At 43.4% G+C, this 20,566-nt stretch overlaps 1 protein-coding gene across 1 annotated transcript in view; it reads right to left on the minus strand.

Annotated features, from left to right (window-relative positions):
- Window positions 1-720: 720 nt before the first annotated feature.
- Window positions 721-20,566, minus strand: part of iqgap1 (IQ motif containing GTPase activating protein 1) — a 77,594-nt gene continuing 57,748 nt past the window's right edge. The window contains exons 23-37 of the mRNA XM_028573165.1: window positions 19,221-19,585; window positions 17,006-17,169; window positions 16,557-16,781; window positions 14,379-14,519; window positions 14,162-14,246; window positions 11,011-11,243; window positions 9,905-10,037; window positions 9,621-9,723; window positions 8,082-8,217; window positions 7,449-7,536; window positions 6,795-7,004; window positions 4,468-4,634; window positions 3,833-3,955; window positions 2,180-2,288; window positions 721-2,036 (exon numbers count right to left, since the gene is read on the minus strand). Of these exons, the coding sequence (XP_028428966.1) occupies window positions 1,923-2,036; window positions 2,180-2,288; window positions 3,833-3,955; window positions 4,468-4,634; window positions 6,795-7,004; window positions 7,449-7,536; window positions 8,082-8,217; window positions 9,621-9,723; window positions 9,905-10,037; window positions 11,011-11,243; window positions 14,162-14,246; window positions 14,379-14,519; window positions 16,557-16,781; window positions 17,006-17,169; window positions 19,221-19,585 (2,396 nt within the window). The 3' untranslated portion in view covers window positions 721-1,922. The remainder of the gene's footprint in view (window positions 2,037-2,179; window positions 2,289-3,832; window positions 3,956-4,467; window positions 4,635-6,794; window positions 7,005-7,448; window positions 7,537-8,081; window positions 8,218-9,620; window positions 9,724-9,904; window positions 10,038-11,010; window positions 11,244-14,161; window positions 14,247-14,378; window positions 14,520-16,556; window positions 16,782-17,005; window positions 17,170-19,220; window positions 19,586-20,566) is intronic.

Raw genomic sequence — 20,566 nt, forward strand, 5'->3', positions numbered from 1 at the left:
AAACACGTTTCAGTGAACTATTTTAGTCCAATATGAGATCGTATTCTGAACGAGCCGCCATGACAGTCTGGCTTTGAATTTCCGGAGAAAACAAACCCATGTGACGAATTCGTCCAATCAGCTGCCGTGTTCATTTCTTGGGCAACAATACAGAGTAGCGCCGCCTGCTGTTATGGAGACGTATTACGTTTCTCAAGTCTGTGTCTCCTCAGTGTGTCCCGAGGCAGTTTTTTGGACCTCGGGGACCCGACTGATCATCTCGACTGGCTTTTCTGCCAAGGGTCGGCCGTCTGGCTGGTGTGTCCCGGCTATGACCAACGCAGCTCAAACCGAACGGACCAAACCACTGTGAGGTAAGGAAGGGGGGCTCCAGATGTTTTTAAATTTAAAAGGCAATTTTTGCTTACACGCTTATTTTAATTATATATATTATTAGATTTTTAGAATACACAGCATGCTTTTTAATGATTTTTTTTTTTAGGGGGACAACCCTCAGATTGGGTAGGTCCTGACCCCCCTGCGATTTACGCCTATACTGCACATCCTCAAGCTCACTTACGTGATCTGTTTAAGGGGTTTGCAAACCTCAACTACAGTAGAATGTGGACTGACAACATATAAAATATAAATAAGGGAAACTCTTGTCAAATTATTTTCCAACAAGACATTATAAAAATCTCTGTACTCAATGTCCATATTACACTTCTAGATCCCATCCTATGTTTTTCCAGATCAACAGACATGATGTTGTGTTTACTAAATGGATTCAGGAATGTAACAATCTTGTTTCAGTTGTACGACATAACCAGCCCATGAGAGATATTAAGAAAAAAATATATCGTTCCCAGTAAATCAACTGAGAAAGCCAATGATTGAGCACATCTGCACAGTGCCACGTCACATCCTGGTTATGAACGTCGGAGCCATAAGTGGCAGCTTAGTTCCGAGCACCAGGGCTGTAGTCATGGCCAGCTCAGTCCAGTCCAAAACAAACCAACTTCCGGAGCCAGATTAGTGCCAGGACAGACTGGACGTGGTGTAATGGGAATTCTTCATGCCCATGCAACAAATTAGAAGTTCGTTCTAGAAGTTTAAAAAAAAAACATCAAGTTTTGAGATTAACAGCTCAATATGAGCATGCCAATTATTTTTTTTTCAAATAGTATGTGTGATGCCACTTTCTCTTTGCGTAGATATGACATGTGTGTGTGTTAAGGATGGGTTGAGGTGGGTCCAATCAAAATCAAGAGAGAGTTGAATCTTATTCAAACCATAATATGTATACATTTAAAAAAAACAAAAACTTAGGACAGTGATTTTAAAATAAAATACGGCGAAGGAGAAAGAATGAATGTTGTTTTTGTGACTGTTTCAGTTTTTTTCTTTCCCATTTGTCTCAAGCAGCAACAGAAAATCCAACGCGAAAATGGTGAAAACTTTGGTATTTGCAGAGGAGATGTTTAACAGACCTTTTATCAGGTGAGCATATAAAACTAACCGCTAAGAAAGACACAAAACGTGATCTCTTTACATGTAACATACATCTTTTTTTATATTAACCAGGGCCCATGCAGAAGATATTCATATAATATTTAAAGCAAAACATACAAATCTTAAACCTCTGACCTAGCTGCAGTTACAGACAATAAAAGACAGTAAAAAAAAAAAAAAAAAAGACTCGAGCAAGCTTTCTGTGGTGTGATGGCTCGAGTCGCACAATGGAGTGTTCCATTAAGAATAAAGCACATATGGTGATCCACATAATAAAAAAATAATGCACATAAATTTGCATAGGCACTTAATAGAAGTGCAGTAGGGAATGTGTAGGAAAGCCAGGGGTGGGTCAGGTCAGGGCTTTCTGCAACCCTCAAAAGGAGGGTTTTGTGGTTTTAAATCAGAGTCTGTCGCCCCTTTTTCTTTTTCTATTTTCCATAAAATTTCTTGTTTAGCAGGAAAATGAGCAGGTTGACATTGATGGTGGCTTTATCAAAGAGCTTCATCACCGCCACGCCTTCGTACTGCAGCTGGAGGAGATCCTGAGAAACAAACACATGAAAGGGTCAGCCGCACGCAATAAATCAATCCCAGCTGACTGTCACCATAACGCACAAATATTCGCTGTCCGTCGACTGTAGGAAAAAAATAAATAAATAAAAAGATATGAAAAGAGAAATCGTACCTGATATTCTAACTGTAATGTCTCCAAGTGCACGCCCATGAACTTGGCCTTCACCTCAAAAACTCCGACAGTCTCTGCTGGGGAAATCTCAAAAATGGCATTCTTGAACCTGTGAAGAGAGAAGAGTAAACCCAGAGGGAAGACTCGTTAATGTGGTGAAAGGAGTAACCATGTGACAAAAAACTGATCAATAACAGCCCGTTGGTTAAAGGAACATGCCGACTTATTGGGAGTTTCTTATTCCCTGTATCCCCCAGAGTTAGAGAAGTCCATACATACCCTTCTCATCTCTGTGCGTGTTCTAACTCTGTCTGACGCCCCCACCGCTAGCCTAGCTTAGCACAGATCCTGGAGGTAACCGGCTCCATCTAGCCTAGCTTAGCACAGATCCTGGAGGTAATCGGCTCCATCTAGCCTAGCTTAGCACAGATCCTGGAGGTAACCGGTTCCATCTAGGCTAGCTTAGCACAGATCCTGGAGGTAACTGGCTCCATCTAGCCTAGTTTAGCACAGATCCTGGAGGTAACCGGCTCCATCTAGCCTAGCTTAGCACAGATCCTGGAGGTAACCGGCTCCATCTAGCCTAGCTTAGAACAGATCCTGGAGGTAACCGGCTCCATCTAGCCTAGCTTAGCACAGATCCTGGAGGTAACCGGCTCCATCTAGCCTAGCTTAGCACAGATCCTGGAGGTAATCGGCTCCATCTAGCCTATTGCTCCCAATAAGTGACAAAATAACACCAACATGTTCCTATTTACATGTTGTGATTTGTATAGTCACAGGGTGTACAAATAACAAGGTCACATGAGACACAGCCATCTTCTAACCGTATTAGGGCTTTGACTCCAAACTTTGTTATTCAAATTTAATTTGAATATTTAAAAAAATAACGATATTCCAACGAATATTAGGCAGCCCTTAATATTCGAACCGGTTATGGGCATTATTTTTTGTAAATGGGTTTGCTTGTAAACGTTTTCAATTCAGATTCTGAGACTTTTTCACGCATTTCAAAATGTAACTACACGTTGCGGCGACACACGTCGCTCGGCCGTGGCTTGCATCTCCCCCCGACTAATTTCCTGGATCTCCTTCTCCATAAAAAATGGGAAACCAAGGAAGGGGTTAACTTTTCCTGCCACAGATGTCTCACCGTGATCAGAAAGAACAGGAGAGACACTTTGTTCCTTTCGCTATGACAGCCCTAGTCCCCACAGCATTCCAGGGATGTGAGAAAAAAAAACGTGCTCTGCTTTTTATTGGCATTTCTTTAAACCAATCACAATCGTCTTGGGTGGTGCTAAGCTCCGGACGGAGCCCTGGTGCCTCTGCCAAATAGCCTCTGGAAGGAACTTGTTTTGGTGGAACATGTGTAGGTTCAAAAGTTGTTTTAGTCATGCAACAGAAAACTAGGTTGGACAGATAGTCTAGCTCGCTGTCTGGATTTCCCCTGCAGAGATCTGAGGAGCAGTTAACCATAGTCCTCACAAATCCACCGGAGGTTAGAACGCCAACACAAAGGAAGAGGAAGGTAAGGTATATCTGGCCGTAAAGAGTGACATTCGGCGGAATTTCCGGCGGCAACGAACCAATCCCGGAAGTGGAACGCTGTGGATATAACCTACGTTGCACCACTAAACAAGCAGGACTCACTGGTTGGGCTGCAGATCCTCTATGGCGATCAGCACGCCCTTCTCATGGAGGCGAGAGGCGGTGTATTTCTGCGAAACCTGTTTACTCTTCTTGGTCTTGTTGTCGCCTGGTTTCTTTGACAACCTGAGGAGAGACAGAAAGACAGCGTACAGTACAGAATGACAGCTCTCAGATCGCTTCTGCTGTTTGGAAAATCAGAGGTCAGGAGGTTGGTTGTCGAGAATGGGGTTTGTATTTGACACTAAAAAAGGAAAATGACCAAACCATGTATTCTGGCCTTCATCGGCTATTCATCTTCGCGGTCTGCTGATACACGCCATAGTTTTTTGATAAATACACTGACTTGATGCCAGTCAGCGATATGTATTAGAGATGTTACAATTCCAAGTGTTGCTGTACAATTAATTGTCTCAGAAATTATGGCGATTAACATTACAACTGTCTCTTTCAGTCAAATTTTTTTATATTTATTCATTACTTTTTTAAAGTTTTGAATGAATTCCAGGATACATTTTTTGGCTATATATCACTGTTATGTGACCCAGATAATGTAATAACAGTGTTGTAATGTAACAAATACTTTGTTACTGTATACGACAGCTGTGAACTGTTAAATCAAATGAAAGATCACTTACTTCCCCTTGCTGGCCAGGTTGTCCATGCACGTCTTGATGTACTGATTGTACGAATCGATCTGAACTTCGTAGAAATTGGTCTTTGAATTCAGGGCGGTGTTGGTCTGCTGAAGTCTCACCAGCTCAGCTTTCCTACGCTGACGATACCGCCTCTGATTTCTGATGTCCTGTAATACACAACCACATTGTATTTAAATCAGACACTGCTTGTTTTAACGGTCCACTTTAGCCCTATTGCACGGGATCAGCATTACCTGGGGACCTCTCGTAAGTTGTAATAATTGCAGAGTACGTCTGTGATCTTAGTCCCGTGTGAATCTGCCATGTCAAGATAGCCTGGTTGACACCAGAACCTTCTCAGCTGTAACTGAGAGTGGGTCTGGGAAAGGTTCATTGACAATTCATTTCCAGAGGGGCGTCACCAACGGACGCCACTCAAATGCCTCTGGGCTCATTGGATAGTCCTTCAACCAATCAGAGCAACGATCCGGGTGACGCTTTTCACATCCACTAAAAAAAAAAATGTGATTTTGGTTTTTGGTGTCGTCCCTCCAAACCCTACTGTCTCCTTGCAGGTGTTGCATATTGCTAACTTGTTATCTTCTGCACACGCGCTGAAGAATTCCCAAACAGCTGACGTGTTGCAGGTTAATTCACGACGTTCCCGACATGTGGGAGAATCGGGGGAGAATAGCGCGGAGACGCGATTCACACCGCGAGCGGGTACGCGCCACACACGGCGGAAAAGTTGAGAGAAAGGAAAAAGAGACTGTGCTGTGTGCGTGCGTCTTTGAAAATTGTAACTCGTATAACTTATGGTGTCAGTTAATTGTAGAGTTGACCGGCATGAAATCGGCATATGTCACACTGACCTGCAGTTCGCTGAGCACGTGAAGCACGGCTTCGGTAGCCGTCATGTTGAATGTAAACAAAAAGCTGCTCGCCGTCGCTGCGCTATCGTCGTCACGTAAAGCCCGCCTCAGCGGTTGTGATTGGTGTAAAGCCCGTCTCAGCGGTTGTGATTGGTGTAAAGCCCGCCTCAGCGGTTGTGATTGGTGTAAAGCCCGCCTCAGCGGTTGTGATTGGTGTAAAGCCCGCCTCAGCGGTTGTGATTGGTGCCTCAATTGTGAGGACATTGGAAATGGGTTTGAATGGGCTCTTCACCAGACTGACTTGCAGAGCAAATCTCAAATTTGCCGGAAGTTCGTCAGGGTTTACCCAGGCTAATGTCAAGAGTTTGTCAACTCAAATGTCTAACGCGAATGACCTGCCGTATTTCACCAAACACATATGTGGTGTGATATTTGTCCTGTGTGAAAAGGCATCCCTGTGATTTGGCGTCATTATTGGCTGCGTTGCCAATTATAAATGAAAATTTTGACATCATGCGTGGGGGATAACGTCAGAAAATCTGAGTAAAATACAGACTTAAAATGTGCTCTAAGCGATGTTGGGTGACGTCACGTCTAGTTGACATTCAAAGTATTTTCAAACAAAACTGAGGCTATCTCGCCCCTCCCTCCTCCTCATCCCTTCCCCTCTCCCTCCTTTCCGTGCACTATCCCCCCCAACGCCCACCCCCAAATCCTTCTTGTCGGTAATTGGCTGGAACACGGTTTGTTATGTTTGGTGGTGCAGGTTGGCACAGTTTGTTTTTGTTGCCGTTTGTGGAGCCTGGGCTGTCTACAGAGACCGCATTTTTTTACAGTGTGTTCAGGGGACAGGCAGCTGGCGGATAGTGAGGAGATCTTCGCTAAAAAAAATTTTGTAGCCTAAAAAAGTGTGACATCAATCATCAGAGTACCTTTAACTTATCCTGCGTGATTGCGCCGCGCGCAACACAGACGTTGGGAGGGGGGGTATTTAAGGGCGTAAATCACACGTTTTATCACGATACATTATATCAATCCTTTGGACGATACATTTACTGATATCACAAAGTCTGCCACTATACACTTCGATTCAACTCAACAGATATGAGACAATACATAAGCCTATTTAACACAATCAGTTACAGTTACAGTATATATAGTTACAAAAAGCAACTTAAATATTATTTGACAGTTTTATTTCTAAGCTTTTCCAGACATTTCAATTAAAAACAACTACTCTTTTTAATAAAAAGAACAAATATAAAGTGGGAATTTCAAAATAAAGCATCTTAAAGATGTTGACATGTATCAATATTTTCACTTTGTATCGATTATATTTCTCCGTTAAGGATTGAATCAATATATATTAACACCCCAAGTAGTTTCTAAATCGCATGATGTCCTCTGGTAATACCAGTCCCGTGCCAATAGGGCTTTTCAGACATTTTTATTTACCTTGGCTATGTCGTTGATGAGGTCCTGGAAGCGGTTCTCGGGGTGAACCTTCCCCAGCTCTGCCAGCCTCTGAAGGTTGCTCTTGATCTTGTCCTTCTTGCCCTGCAGCGTCAGGCTGTCGTCCACCACCGGTTTTACCTGCTTCATCTTCTCGGGAGTCTTGGCGTCTCGGATGGCTCTCCTCTGCATGGCCCGCTGGTACTCGGCTTCCTGTCACGCAGGGAAACAAGAGGATCATAGTTACAAGTGTCAGTTAAACAATGTTTCTATGGACCACTTCACAGTTGTAAACATAAACATTCTAAAAAGGCCCCAAGATTATTTCCTTTATACATTATTTAATGTATGTAGTCTCGCTTTGCCAGACCTTCCTCCACAGCGCTGCGGAGGAGGGTCTGCCTAGTCCACAAAGCATCCCCGGATGGGAGAAAAACACGCTCTGGTTTTTATTGGCATTTCTTTAAACCAATCACCATCGTCACACTACATTAACACTGTGAGATAGGTCATGCCTTGGCGGAGGTCTGCGCGCTCATAGTGCCCTTCTAGGATACATAGTAGCAGAACGTTCTTTTTTTTATTTGTTAAATTGTAGGTCCATGACATCAGCGGTGTACTGTAGTGGCTGTGTTGGCCCTAAATCTTATTTCTGACCTGTTCTGTGCTTGCTGATGAGTCCAGGATCTCAGTCAGAGTCTCCCCGGGTTGGAACCTGATCACATCCACAATGAGCCTCTTGGTGCTGAAAAAAACAAACATTTAAGAAACCACTGAGTTTTTGGAAACAACCATATGAATCTACTTTGTTAGCCATGAACTAGGGCTGGGCTATATATTTATATTATATTAACATGGATATATGAGGCTAGATATCGTCTTAAATTGTGTGTCCTTATATCGTGATATGACACTGTTGTTGTCTTCTCCTGGTTTTAAAGCCTGCATTACAGTAAAGTGATGTCATTTTCTGAACTTACCAGACTTACTAGCTGTTCGATTTGCCCTTACCCACTTAGTCATATGCACCACCTGTCTATATTTGAATATCAAATTGCATTTTTCTGCTTTTTTTGCAATTAGCATTTTGTAGTCTTTGTACTCTGCACAATGACAATCAAGTTGAATCTAATCTAAAAAGATTTTTTATCAAAACTCTCATTGTGTTAATATTTTGTGAAAGCATCAATTGTCAACCCTACAATATCGCCTCAATATCGACATTGATTTATTTGGTTAATTCTCTCCATTATCGCCCAGTTGTACCACGAAACTACAGAATGAACTCACTTGAGCAGGAGAGTCCGGGCATCCATCTCAGCATTGGCCTCACCAGGGACATCAAATTTGTTAGTGAGTGTGAGTGAAACCTCGGTCTTCCCCATCAGCTCTTTGTTGGGGTCGTCAGGAGGAAGAGGATTTTCACCTGAAAGAGACCGATGAAGGTAATCAGATGAAGGGACAGTGGGCTCAAAAGGATCAGATGATAATATACTGGGTGCTTAATAATTGTTAATGATTGCTTGGCCTCCGGTATTGACGTTTTTTCAGCTTTCTCAAGAACTGCTCATCCGAACAACTTCACACTCGACTATTCATCAATACATCTGCCATGACGCACTTGTGTCCCTCGTAATGCTTGCTAACAGCTGGCTATTTGGGACTAGGGGTGGGAAAAAATATCGATACGCCAATGTACCGTTATCCTTCGTGCGACACCATAATCGATACGCTGGCGCCACATATCCATATTTTAATTAATAAAATAAGGCGCTATGGAATAGATTTCCCTGCTTCCATCGTCGCTGATTCATGGCTCCTCGAGGTGGCGCTCAACACAAACGAGGGAAAGAGGTTTTCAACGGGACACAAGAAGAACAGGACAGCAATTTGAGGAAAATATCAGATACCCCAGCCACGTTTAAGTCCAAAGTTCTTTTATTTTAACTTACAGACTGAAAAATGTGTGGTGCAGAATTGTGCCGTTTGCAGTTTGGACTGAAAAGAGAAAACCTGCACTTAACCTTTTCACGGGCATTTTGTATTAATAGTTAGACCGGTATCATGATGTATCATTATAGGATTGTCTAGCAATGTATTGATTATTGCAGAATTGCTGTATCGTGATATTATCGGTATCGTGAGCCATGTATGGTGTATCGTATCGAATTGCGAGGTACCCTGTGATTCCCACCCCTATTTGGGACCGGGCTATTTCTGGAAACAAAAGCGTTCATTTGGAAAGTTACATTGCTGATGTTTGAAAGGTTTGAGTTTGCTACAACGTAACATCGTTCCTGAATGTACTGTAGCGAGCGACAAAGAGCGAGTTGTACCCAGCATGCCGTTTGACGCTATAATAGTAAATAGTGGTCCCCTCTTAATACACTATACAGTGTGTACATAGAGCACTACTAATACATATCAAGAGCTCGCACTCGACACTGCATTTCCTCGGGTCCTCCGCAAAACACCGAACACGTGTGAAGTCGATAGGATGTCGGAGAAAATGGACCGACCGACCGACCGACCGACCGACCGACCGACCGACCGACCGACCCTCCCACTATTTTAGTTTAGTTCTTGTATAGCTATTTTTTTGTTTGTTTAGTCTAATTCGCACTCGACACTGCACTTGCTCGGGTCCTCTGCAAAACACCCAGCAAGTGTGAAGTCGATCAGATGTCGAAATAAAATGGACTGACCGACCGAACGACTGACCGAACGACCGACCCTCCTATTTTAGTTTAGTTCTTGTATAGTATGTATTTTTTTTTGCTGGACTGGAACCACACAGACAAAGAAAGCCTTCTGCTTCACTCCACTCACCGATGAGGGACTCTACGGTGGGAACCTCGCCCAGGTCCTCCAGCAGCTCGTGGATGGGGTCATTGTGCTCTGGAGCAATGGCGTCCTGGTGGTCCAGCAGCAGCTAACAGGACAGAAGAGCCCAGGCAGTGTGTGTTAGTCATACTGTAGAAGACAAAATCTCTCAAAAACATCTGGAAATCAACAATTTAGGTACAGACCGACAGGAATACATGTGTGGCAGTGGGAATGATATTGAGGCAGAAAAGAGCGAGAGTGTGGGGAGGGGTGGGGTCCAAACTCACTGTGTGAGTGTTGATAATCTCTCCAATGGAGATGTAGATGACAGGTTTGGTGACGGTGACCAAGTCAGAGTACTGATCCACGTTGAACTTCTCTTCAAGTGAGGGAACGTCACACGCCGCCAGGAAGAAACGCCTTTTGATGGAAGAAGAAGGGATAAAGTCAGAATACGAAAAAACAAAGAGACAGCATGAGAGCATCACTGAGGAGAAACTACACATTTACTAACATCATCCTGAAGTAACTGAATTCCCCCCTTTTTTTGTTATTGAGTTTTATTGACATACAAGAAAGTACGTTCATACATCCCAAGTTTCTAACACATTTCAATATCAAACCCCCTCCCCTCCACCCTCCAGCAGGTTGTTAATACATACACAGACAGAGCATCCCTATCTCAACAAAAGATCTTTTAAATCAACTTCTCCCATATTAAAATTGTATGTGGCTGAGCATCATTTATTCTTGCTGAAGACAATTCTAGGTAAGAAATATCCAAAAACGACCGGAGCCAGTGAACCCTAGAGATATCATGAGATTTCCAGCGCTGAACTACTATCTTCTTAGCTGCAGTTAAGCCTGTTAGTCAAACTTTTCCGAATTTTCTCAGGAAGACCAAGACGGGAATCATCGTTTAAGAGATGCACAGCAGGATCCATTGGGAACTGAACCCCTGTTAAGTCGGCAATACCGATCACCTCCCTCCACAAACTAGATACCCCTGGACATTCCCACATAACATGCATAAAGGAGCCAGTTGTTCTCCGGGGGCAGAATGAACGATATGGATCAGAGACCAGATCCATTTGGTGTCTTATTCTCGGTGTTAGGCAGAATTTAAAATGTATATATATGTGGTTTGGGTTTTTTGAGGCACCAGCCACATTACCCCAAATAGCCTCCCAGTCTAAGTCCTGTCCCACTTCTGATGTATCCCTATCCCAGGCTTTCATTCCTGGCGTGGGCATATATTTCTGGGAATTTAATTTATCATATTAGATCCCTTTTTGAAAAGTTGTAGCTTCCACACACCCTATAAAAAAACACTGCTAGTTATTGCTAGTTATAGCATATCTGCCTCAGCTTTCTATAACGATAAACATCTGACCTGAACTTCTGGTGGGAGGAACTGAGATATTCATTGATGGGATTGAGATGGGCGTTGTCTCCCAGGAACATCTTATTGGAGGCGGCGTGCTGCAGCATCTTGGCGACAGAGCCCAGGTTTCGCCGCTGCTCGGTGGTCAGCTGGCCACCCGCCGACACCTCGATGATGTCAAAGGCATCGGGTGCCACGATGGCCGGGTTCATGTAGCGGTAATACAAGAGGTTCCCCACAATCTGAAACGTCAAAATCAAATGACTCAGTTAGTCAAAATTATTATCATGGGAAAAGGTGACATTTTTTTTTTGTAATGGCATATAAAAAGCTCTTAAAATTGGAATACTTAGCAAAACACATATGACTTTTTGTATGACCATTGATCAAACTCTTCAGAAATACATGTTAGTGAAGTTCTATTCAAGGTGTGCTGCGTGATCAGCCATCAACAGAAATACTAGTATTCACAGTACAGAATTAAATCAGCATACAGAAAAATAACAAGCAGGCATTAACCTAGGATTGTTTTCATTTAACATAAAGGAGCAGTGTGTAGGATTTAGGGGGATCTATCGGATAAATCTAATATAATATTGTACTGTATTGTATTGTGTATAACTATGTTTTCATTAGTGTAAATCACTAATGAATCTAAGAATCATTGTGTTTTCGTTAGCTTAGAATGATCCCTTCATATCTACACGGAGTTTTTGTTTTATTATACAGAGCCCACCATGTCGCCCGCCATGTTTTTACCAGGGGCTGATGCATGGACTGTAAAAGTGAAGCCAAAGCATCTGGATTGCCCCCTGGTGGCTGGCAGCAGTATAGGTTATAAATCCTCCATGTTAGCAATTAGGACATGGCCAAACCAAAAATTTAAGATTCTGTCATTTAAGGTAGTTCTTATCACACTGAAGTTGTTCAAGTGTTCATTTTTCTGATAAGTCTTGTTTTTATTAGTTATTTGATGATGATGGGGGGGGACGTCATGAATGACCGCTGTAAATGACTCGCGATTGGCCAGGAGGGTGTATGGGCGGGACTTTGATACCTCCACCGCCCCGATCACTAATGCGCAGACTCTGGCTCCGAAATCACAAGATGTCAGCGCTCGAATCCTGGGTATTTTGGCTTCACTTTTGTGCCCTAGAGAGGGTCTATCACGTTTTTAAGTTACCTGAAGGCCACCATAGGTTCTACTTCACACTTGGAAAGGCAGAGGTGAGAGGTATTCAGATGGTTGCAATCTGCAACCTCACCGCTAGATGGCACTAAATCCTACACTCTGCTAGTTTAAGCTATTTAGGGACTGCATTCGTTGTCATACCAAAAAAGCTGCAATTTACTAGGGATGCACCGAATCCAGATTTTTGGGGGGCAAATACCGAATCCACTGGTTAAGATTCTGCCGAATCCGAATCCTACTCCCATCCTCAGTCCATTAACACAGTACACACATTAATGTATGTAATGTACCTGAAGTTGCTGCATTGTGGCTGCTGTCTGTAGATTCCTTCATGCACATCTCGTATTCTTTCGGATGTTGTTGGTTGTGTATTGTTTAGGGTCCTCGCCACCACGAGACAAATCGGCATTGCAAATTGAACATGTAGCTGGACTTGAATCACCTTTTTTTGACTGAAAGTACTGCCAAACTACACTTTTTCTGCTCACGAGTTCCATTTTCACTTTCTCACAGCCTACTGCACTGAACGCTCCACCTACGTAAAACACCTTCCCGTAATCAACGGCGGCGTCATTAGATGAAAAACATTCTAAGGTTTGGCAGAAACCGAACCCCTTCAAAAAGCCCAATATTCGGCCGAATCCGAACCCAAATCCTGGATTCAGTGCATCCCTGCAAATTACATCCTTGTTGCCATCTTTCTATTTTTAGGACTATTCAGATTAACCATGAGGGGAATGAGTTGAGAGCCGAGGGTTTGGTAGGTGCTAGTGCAAAAAGAGGAAAAGGCTCTTGACCCTGTCAGCGTGTGCAGGTAGAGGAGGAGAGCCAGAAGAGGGTCACGGGCCACCTTAATGTCAGCAGACAGAGAGAGGGAGGACACCACCACCCCGACACAGAGGCTGCAGCTGGTCGGCAAGGCGAGGAAGAGCAGAGCAACAGCAGGAAAAGAAGAAGAAAAGAAAATGGAAAGAAACATGTAAGAAACGGGGAAGAGAGAGCCAGGCAGAAGACGATCACTGAAGAGGCCAGAGAAGAGGAGCTATGGTGGTCAGTTCACCCAGTTTTCAAAAGAGCTTTCTATCTCACAATGACTGCAAACTATCTGTATGCAGAAGGAGGGGGTGGTGGTCAAATCTGTCTGTGTGACCTGCTTCGGAATTTAATTTTTAGTAGGGCTGTCCTCGACTAAAGAAATTCTTAGTCGACTAACACTTATACGATTTTGTCGACTAATCGATTAGTTGATTTAATTGACAGAGTTCTGCGCTTTGAGATGTGGTTAAGACTAGAAAAGCACAATATAAATGTAGTTAATTAACCATCTGTAAAACTGAGTTTCTCCACAATTAATCCTGAAAAAGCACCACTTTAAATCTTGTGTTTACCATAAATGTGCTCAGAAGTTTCTTGGAAATAAGTAATTAAGCATGAATAAGCATAAAAAATGACTAATCGACTACCACAGTTGTTTTAGGTTTGTAACATAACCCCCATTTTCCCACCAGGCGCGTCTCCGCTGCGTTCCAGAGGTGCCGCGACACCCGTGAAACGACGCCAGAAAAGAGAAGGCATGGAGTTTAACTGTAGGAGTGCCTGGCGTGGATGGTAGATACTAGCTAAATGAACACGTGATTGTTCTTTCAAGTACTTGTAGAGAAAATAAAAACTGCGAGTCGGGCTGCAAGACGCTCCGCTTCTGAGACGCTCCCGGTGTGGTACGGCGTGTGGCGCGGGACGGAACAAAACCGGAACGCCGCACAGATGCGCCTGGTATAATATCAGTGTCAGAGACCTCACACTCATTTGCTCCATCATACTGAAGTGATCTGCATGGTTAGAGAAAACTGTGGTAAGTGGGAACCGGGGAAATATATTTTGCTTTTGTGGTTTGGTAGAACTGACCCTTTAAAAAGACTGGGAAGCACAGAGTGACAAACATTACGCTTACAAATTAAAGATGCAAACCTTGAGCAGCTCATCCTCCGTAGCATCTGGGAACTTCTCATGGAGGGTGTCCTTCAGCACCTTGGAGATGAAACGCATCCCATATCTGACGGACAAAAAGCCACGCAGACAGCGTGAGACAGGCAGCGGAAACTATTTCACTATTAATTGTTGGTTCGAAGCAGCGGACTTGTGTCTGTAAAAATGCAGACAGCGGTGCTGTGAGTGAGGAACGTACGGGATTTTATCCACCGAGACGATGATGGCGGACAGGAATTTGTCAGTGATGGTCTTCATGTTCTTGATGGAGGCTTCCAGTCTCGTCCTCACCTCCTCGTGGGACATGGCCTGCTCTGGAGTCACGTCATAAGGCAGCTTACTGTTGAGGACGGGACAGAAAGAGACGGAGAAAAGGAACAACCGTTAAGTTCATATCATATCCTCCTAAAGCCTTTTTTAGCTTCACTAGTGTGCAGTACTGTAGCCATGCTTTCATCACTGCAATTCTTCTGTAATTCAAAAAATTGTGCTAATACCAACAAAGAAATCTGTCAATGGGGTAAGCAATAACGAATTTATAAGATTTCTTAAACTAGCATAAACATCAGGCCACTATAAAACCCCATCTGATCTTAAAACCAAAATGAAAAAGACAGCTTATATTTTTTATATATTTATAACTGTACTTAGTTACCCCATAACTCTTTTTTTACTACATTCTATAGTATAGTGTCTATCCAGTGGCACTACAAACTAAAAATGTCCTGGCTCCCATAAAGTTAGGCTTAAAAGTCTGGAATTGTAGACAGTTGTGGCTGACAATATGTAGAATGAATGTGGTGATTTTCATAGTTCTGGCATTGTTATTCAAATATGACTTTTTACAGACGAGTACCAAAAATACTTTGTCCTGATGTAGTTTAGGCTGGGCTTTAGGCGCATGCTAAAGCCCATTTCCAGAAACTAGAAGATGTTACCGTTCAAATGATGCCTCACATATTGTACATGGATTTTGCCCCTACAATTCTACTGTTATAAGCTTTTCCATTTGGGTATGCCAAATAGACAAAAATGTAAAAACATAATTATGCTAACATTATGTAGGCCTTAGTGGTCCCCTAATACTGTATCTGAAGTCTCTTTTATGTAGGCCTTAGTGGTCCCCTAATACTGTATCTGAAGTCTCTTTTATATAGACCTTAGTGGTCCTCTAATACTGTATCTGAAGTCTCTTTTATGTAGGCCTTAGTGGTCCCCTAATACTGTATCTGAAGTCTCTTTTATATAGACCTTAGTGGTCCCCTAATACTGTATCTGAAGTCTCTTTTATATAGACCTCAGTGGTCCCCTAATACTGTATCTGAAGTCTCTTTTATGTAGGCCTTAGTGGTCCCCTAATACTGTATCTGAAGTCTCTTTTATATAGACCTTAGTGGTCCCCTAATACTGTATCTGAAGTCTCTTTTATATAGACCTTAGTGGTCCCCTAATACTGTATCTGAAGTCTCTTTTATATAGACCTTAGTGGTCCCCTAATACTGTCTCTTTTATATAGACCTTGGGGGGGTGGCCTTGACCAACTGCCATGCTTTGCTTATTTGAAAGCCAAGCTGTCTCTCTCTCACTCATGGGTGGGCCAAATTCTCTGGGCGGGCAAAGCAGAGAAAGGGGAGGTAACCTTGCTTGTTATGACTTCATATCAAGCAGATTTCAAAACGGCCCATCTGAGCTTTCATTTTCTCAAAGGCAGAGCAGGATACCCAGGGCTCGGTTTACACCTATCACCATTTCTAGCCACTGGGGGACTATAGGCAGGCTGGGGGAACTCATATTAATGTTAAAAAAAAAACTCATAAAATTAAATTTTCATGACATGGGACCTTTAATAATAGTGTGCGATATACAGTAAGTGGGATTATCATGCAATTTGGTTTTTTTAAATAGATATTTTACTTGTCAAGCCTAGCAGAATAAGAAATTAAATTTCTTACTCAGAATTATTTTTAATGGTAAATGAACGAATTTAAATGGTGATTGACCAAAGTATTTAACATTGATACATAGAAATATTAAGTTTTAATTGGCCGTAAAATAAGTGATATGACTTTCTTGGTTTGCCGTTTTTGCAGTGATGTTGCATTATGATTTTGCTGTATAAGAAAAAATGTGGACAGCCACCCTCTTGTCAAGTAGCCGAGACACACTTAACCGATTATCATCTGTTAGACGGTCAGTGACACGAGTCTGTTCAGTGTGTCCTGTGCTGTCATCAGTCTGGGGGGCTGTCGGCGTTCATTTTGGCCGACCTGACATGTTCAGTCGGAGGCAGGGCATTCGGGACTCACCCGGAAATGGGGAACGGGATGAGGTGACTAGAGTCTCTCAAAATCTGACAAAAATCTTCTAAACTGCTCACCTGGCCTCTCCAGTCTGCGTCTCCATCTGGTTGACCCAGCCCTTGTAGATGTCCACCGGGTCGGTCTTGATGTTTAGCGATTTGTCATCCATGATCTCCTTGACGACCGGAGCCAGGATCTGCCGCAGCGCGTTCTGTCCCCGCGCACCGCGGTGGAAGCTCACCACCATCTTGATGACTGTCGGGTTTCCTGTGACGATCTCCTTCATCTGGTCCACTTTTGACCTGCGGACAGTTGTTGGAACATTTTCTGAACTGTGTATTTATGGACATCGGATATCTTATGTCTGTATGTATGTATGTCTAGGTCCACTTTTTTATATGAGCTACCCAGGGACGCAAAGAGAATTTGAGCCCTGGCTGACAATAAAGTTGTATAGTATCATATTGTCTCGTATCGCATCTTAAAACTGTGCTCATAAATGATTGTTGCCGTGTCTGGTTCTCACTTGATCTCCTCCTGCAGGGCCGTTTTGAAGAGCTTGGCCAGCAGGTACTCCTCTCTCTGGTTGGACGCGTAGTTGTACAGCGTGAAGATGACAGAGTCCATGAACTTTGTGGATTTATTCTGTGGCATCTGGAAGATCAGCTTGGCCAGATACGTGGGGTTGGTCTATAAAAGATGAAGCAGACATTGGGTTAATTATTATTAGAGAGATGCAAGTAAGTAAGTCAGTTACATTTATTCATAGAGCGCTTATCATGGATAAACAAATCACTAGTGTTTTACATAAAAACATACAAGATGATACATGTTACAAACACAAGGCACAATTCAAATTATAAAGTAATAGAAAAGAAATAAAGTGAATATAGGTCAACCAGATCCCTGTTTAATAAGGGTAGGTCTTCATCTGATTTTTTTAAAGAGTCTACAGAAACAGCAGACCGTAAGGGTGGAGGCAGCTGCTATGGACTCAAAAGATCGATGACCAAGGGTCTTAAGCCAGGAGCATGGAACATACAGTAAATATGACATATTAGACATAAGAGAGCAGAGCAGACAAATATTGTTGAAGTAGCTCGGCCATGTGTGCAGGTTTATCATCCTTGTTCACTGACATCAACATTTTCCAGCTAAATATTTGTACGTTTTCTCCCTCTTTTACTCACCCACGTACCTGTGTGTTCCTCTTGGTATATGTGTTTACTGGCGTCTGTGTTGCATTTCAAATTGTATTTTATGTCATTAAATTGTATGTATTTCTAATGACTTGCCTGACAAAATAAAGGTGAAATAAAACAAAAATAAAAAGGTGCCTGACTGTACAACACTCTTAGCCTAGAAATCTAGACCCCCCTAGCGGCAGCAAATGTAATTTGCAGCCAAGGGGGTCTAGGCACTCTCCGTTGGTATGCGAGCTGGAAAAGCCAAACTCTAACTGAGCCAATCACATTGTGTATAGAGTCGGTGGGCGGGCTTAACATAATGAAGGCAGAGTAGCAACGGTTCCGCGCGAATTCCCTGCTACTTGAAAACAAGATGGCTGCTGCTGCTGGCGAACAGCTGTCTTTGGAATCAGCTTTTGGCCGCGACTCTGGAAGACTCGGAGTTCAGCTTTTCTTTGAGAAAAGAACAAAGAACGGCACTGAAGTCATTCTTAATAAAGGAAGATATATTCAGAGTTTTGCCGACCGGATACGGCAAAAGTTTAATCTATCAACTAGCTCTGCTACCTTCTTCGTTGCTCTGCCTGGTTGTAGCGCTATCCTATCGCGTGCAGAGGGAATTTGAAAGACAACCGTTTATCCCGCCCCTCGGATTGAGCCCCGTCAATGGTGAGTTCCCAGACCCAACCTCTGGATGTGGGTCTGGCTTGTCAGGCTACGACACTCTGTATTGATCACGTTAAAAAAAAAAAAAAAAAGTAGGCAAGGTCTTTATAAAGCTACTCATTTGTTAAAGTCTTACGCAAGAAGGAGGCCTCTTTTTTTTCTTAAATCACGTGTGTCAGGAGGAACCGGAGCAAACCACTGGATCCTCGACAGGAAGCAGTGACAGCGGAGGGAAAAAAAAGGTGCCTTAAGCCTCTTTCCGACCAAGTAGTTACAGGAACGTAGTTATAGGAACAGTCCACTTCTAAACAGTTCTACTAACTACTCTCCCCCAAAACTGGTTTTGCCATGTGCATTCACACTGGCCAAGTGGCCATAGGAACTGACCTTTTGTTATTACAACACAGCCATCTAACCACCACTATGCGGAAAAGGGAAAAGACCCTGCCCTGAAGTAGAAGCTGAAAGAGTTACAGGAACTGTGGCCAGAGGAACTTCATAATCCCCAAATTGGTCCAGTCGGAACACGTCATGTTCAAAGAACTGCAAAAATCCCTCCGGTCGGAAAGCGGATTAAATAAGAGTGAGAACTTATCCTCTCTGCAACAGGGAGCCAGTGAAGAGACTTAAGAACAGGGGTGATGTGAGACCATCTTTTAGTCCCACTCACACAAGTCCACACATCCTCATATCTATATTGTTTTCATTTATTTTATGCCTTTGTTGTTTCGTGTAGCCAACCTTATGCTAGGGCAATCATATTTTAGGGGGGGCGGTGCCACCCCGTGCCCCCCTTGTAGCCCCCGCCCCTGATGAGTAGCCTTGAGGCAGACGCCGTTTATCAGCATTTAGAGACAAAGCAATCAAAGAGCAGAGCTGTAACGTCACCTGTAACAGGTAGAAGAGGTACTGGTAGGCTTCCAGTTTGACCCTCTTCTCCTTGCTGAGGGCCTTCAGGCCCCCCCGCTGCTTGTTCATCATCATCATGTCGGACAGCTGGCCCTTGTTCTTCTTGGTCAGCTTCTTGCTATGCGACACCACCTCCTGCAGCGTGATCTTGTTCTTGACCAGCAGGCCGATCTTGATGTCCATCAGGTTCAGGTCGTTCTCCAGCTGCTGGTTGGAGCGGATGTTGGTGACCACCTCCTCGCGGAGCTGCATCAGTTCCAGCTCCTCCTGGAAGTCCTGGTCGCTGTGGTCCAGCAGGTGGACAAACTTCCTCACCACCGCCATCGGGGGATCGTCTGCGCTGACTGGGGGGGACATGTTGACAGTCAAGTAGGGGCGGGGGAAAAAATGGATACAGCATAGTGTGGATAAATTCTCCGTGGCATGAATGAATCGATACACGGATGCCAAATATCGTTCTTTTAACTTTTCGGTATTAGAATAATAAAATCAATCCCATTTTGCAGGTTATGCTCTACCACACACTCCCCACGCACCCACGCATGCCTGCCCTGCTATTCTGTTAAAAAGGAACACACCGACTTATTGGGAATTTAGCTTATTCACCGTAACCCCCAGAGTTAGACAAGTCCATACATACCCTTCTCATCTCCGTGCGTGCTGTAATGCTGTCGGACGGCTCCAGCGGCATCAGGCCAGCACAGAACATGCCGGTGAATGGTTCCAGTAATCGTACTGCTCCGAATAAGTGACAAAATAACGCCAACATGTTCCTATTTACATGTTGTGATTTGTAGAGTCACAGCGTGTACAAAAAACAAAGTAACATGAGACACAGCCATCTTCGAACTCTAAACAAACCGGGAACTATATTCTCAGGCGGAAGAATATAGTACTTGGGCGGAATGATTTGATTTGCAGCAACCTGCCTGAGAATATAGTTCCCGGTTTGTTTTACTGTTAGAAGATGGCTGTGTCTCATGTTACGTGGTTTTTTTGTACACACTGTGACTATACAAATCACAACATGTAAATAGGAACACGTTGGTGTCATATTTTGTCACTTATTTCACAATTCGGAGCAGTAGGCTAGTTGGAACCATTCACCTGCATGTTCTGTGCTGGGCTAAGCTACCGGTGGAGCCGTCAGACAGCATTACAGCACGCACAGAGATGAGAAGGGTATGTATGGACTTATCTAACTCTGGGGGTTACGGTGAATAAGCTAAATTCCCAATAAGTCGGCGTGTTCCTTTAAAGAGATTGACGCACACATAGGGTTAGGTACCCAAACCCGGTTCCACTATGGAACAGATAGGAATTGG

The sequence above is a fragment of the Perca flavescens genome, chromosome 1 (assembly GCF_004354835.1).
Source record: "Perca flavescens isolate YP-PL-M2 chromosome 1, PFLA_1.0, whole genome shotgun sequence".
Classification (NCBI taxonomy): Eukaryota; Metazoa; Chordata; class Actinopteri; order Perciformes; family Percidae; genus Perca; species Perca flavescens.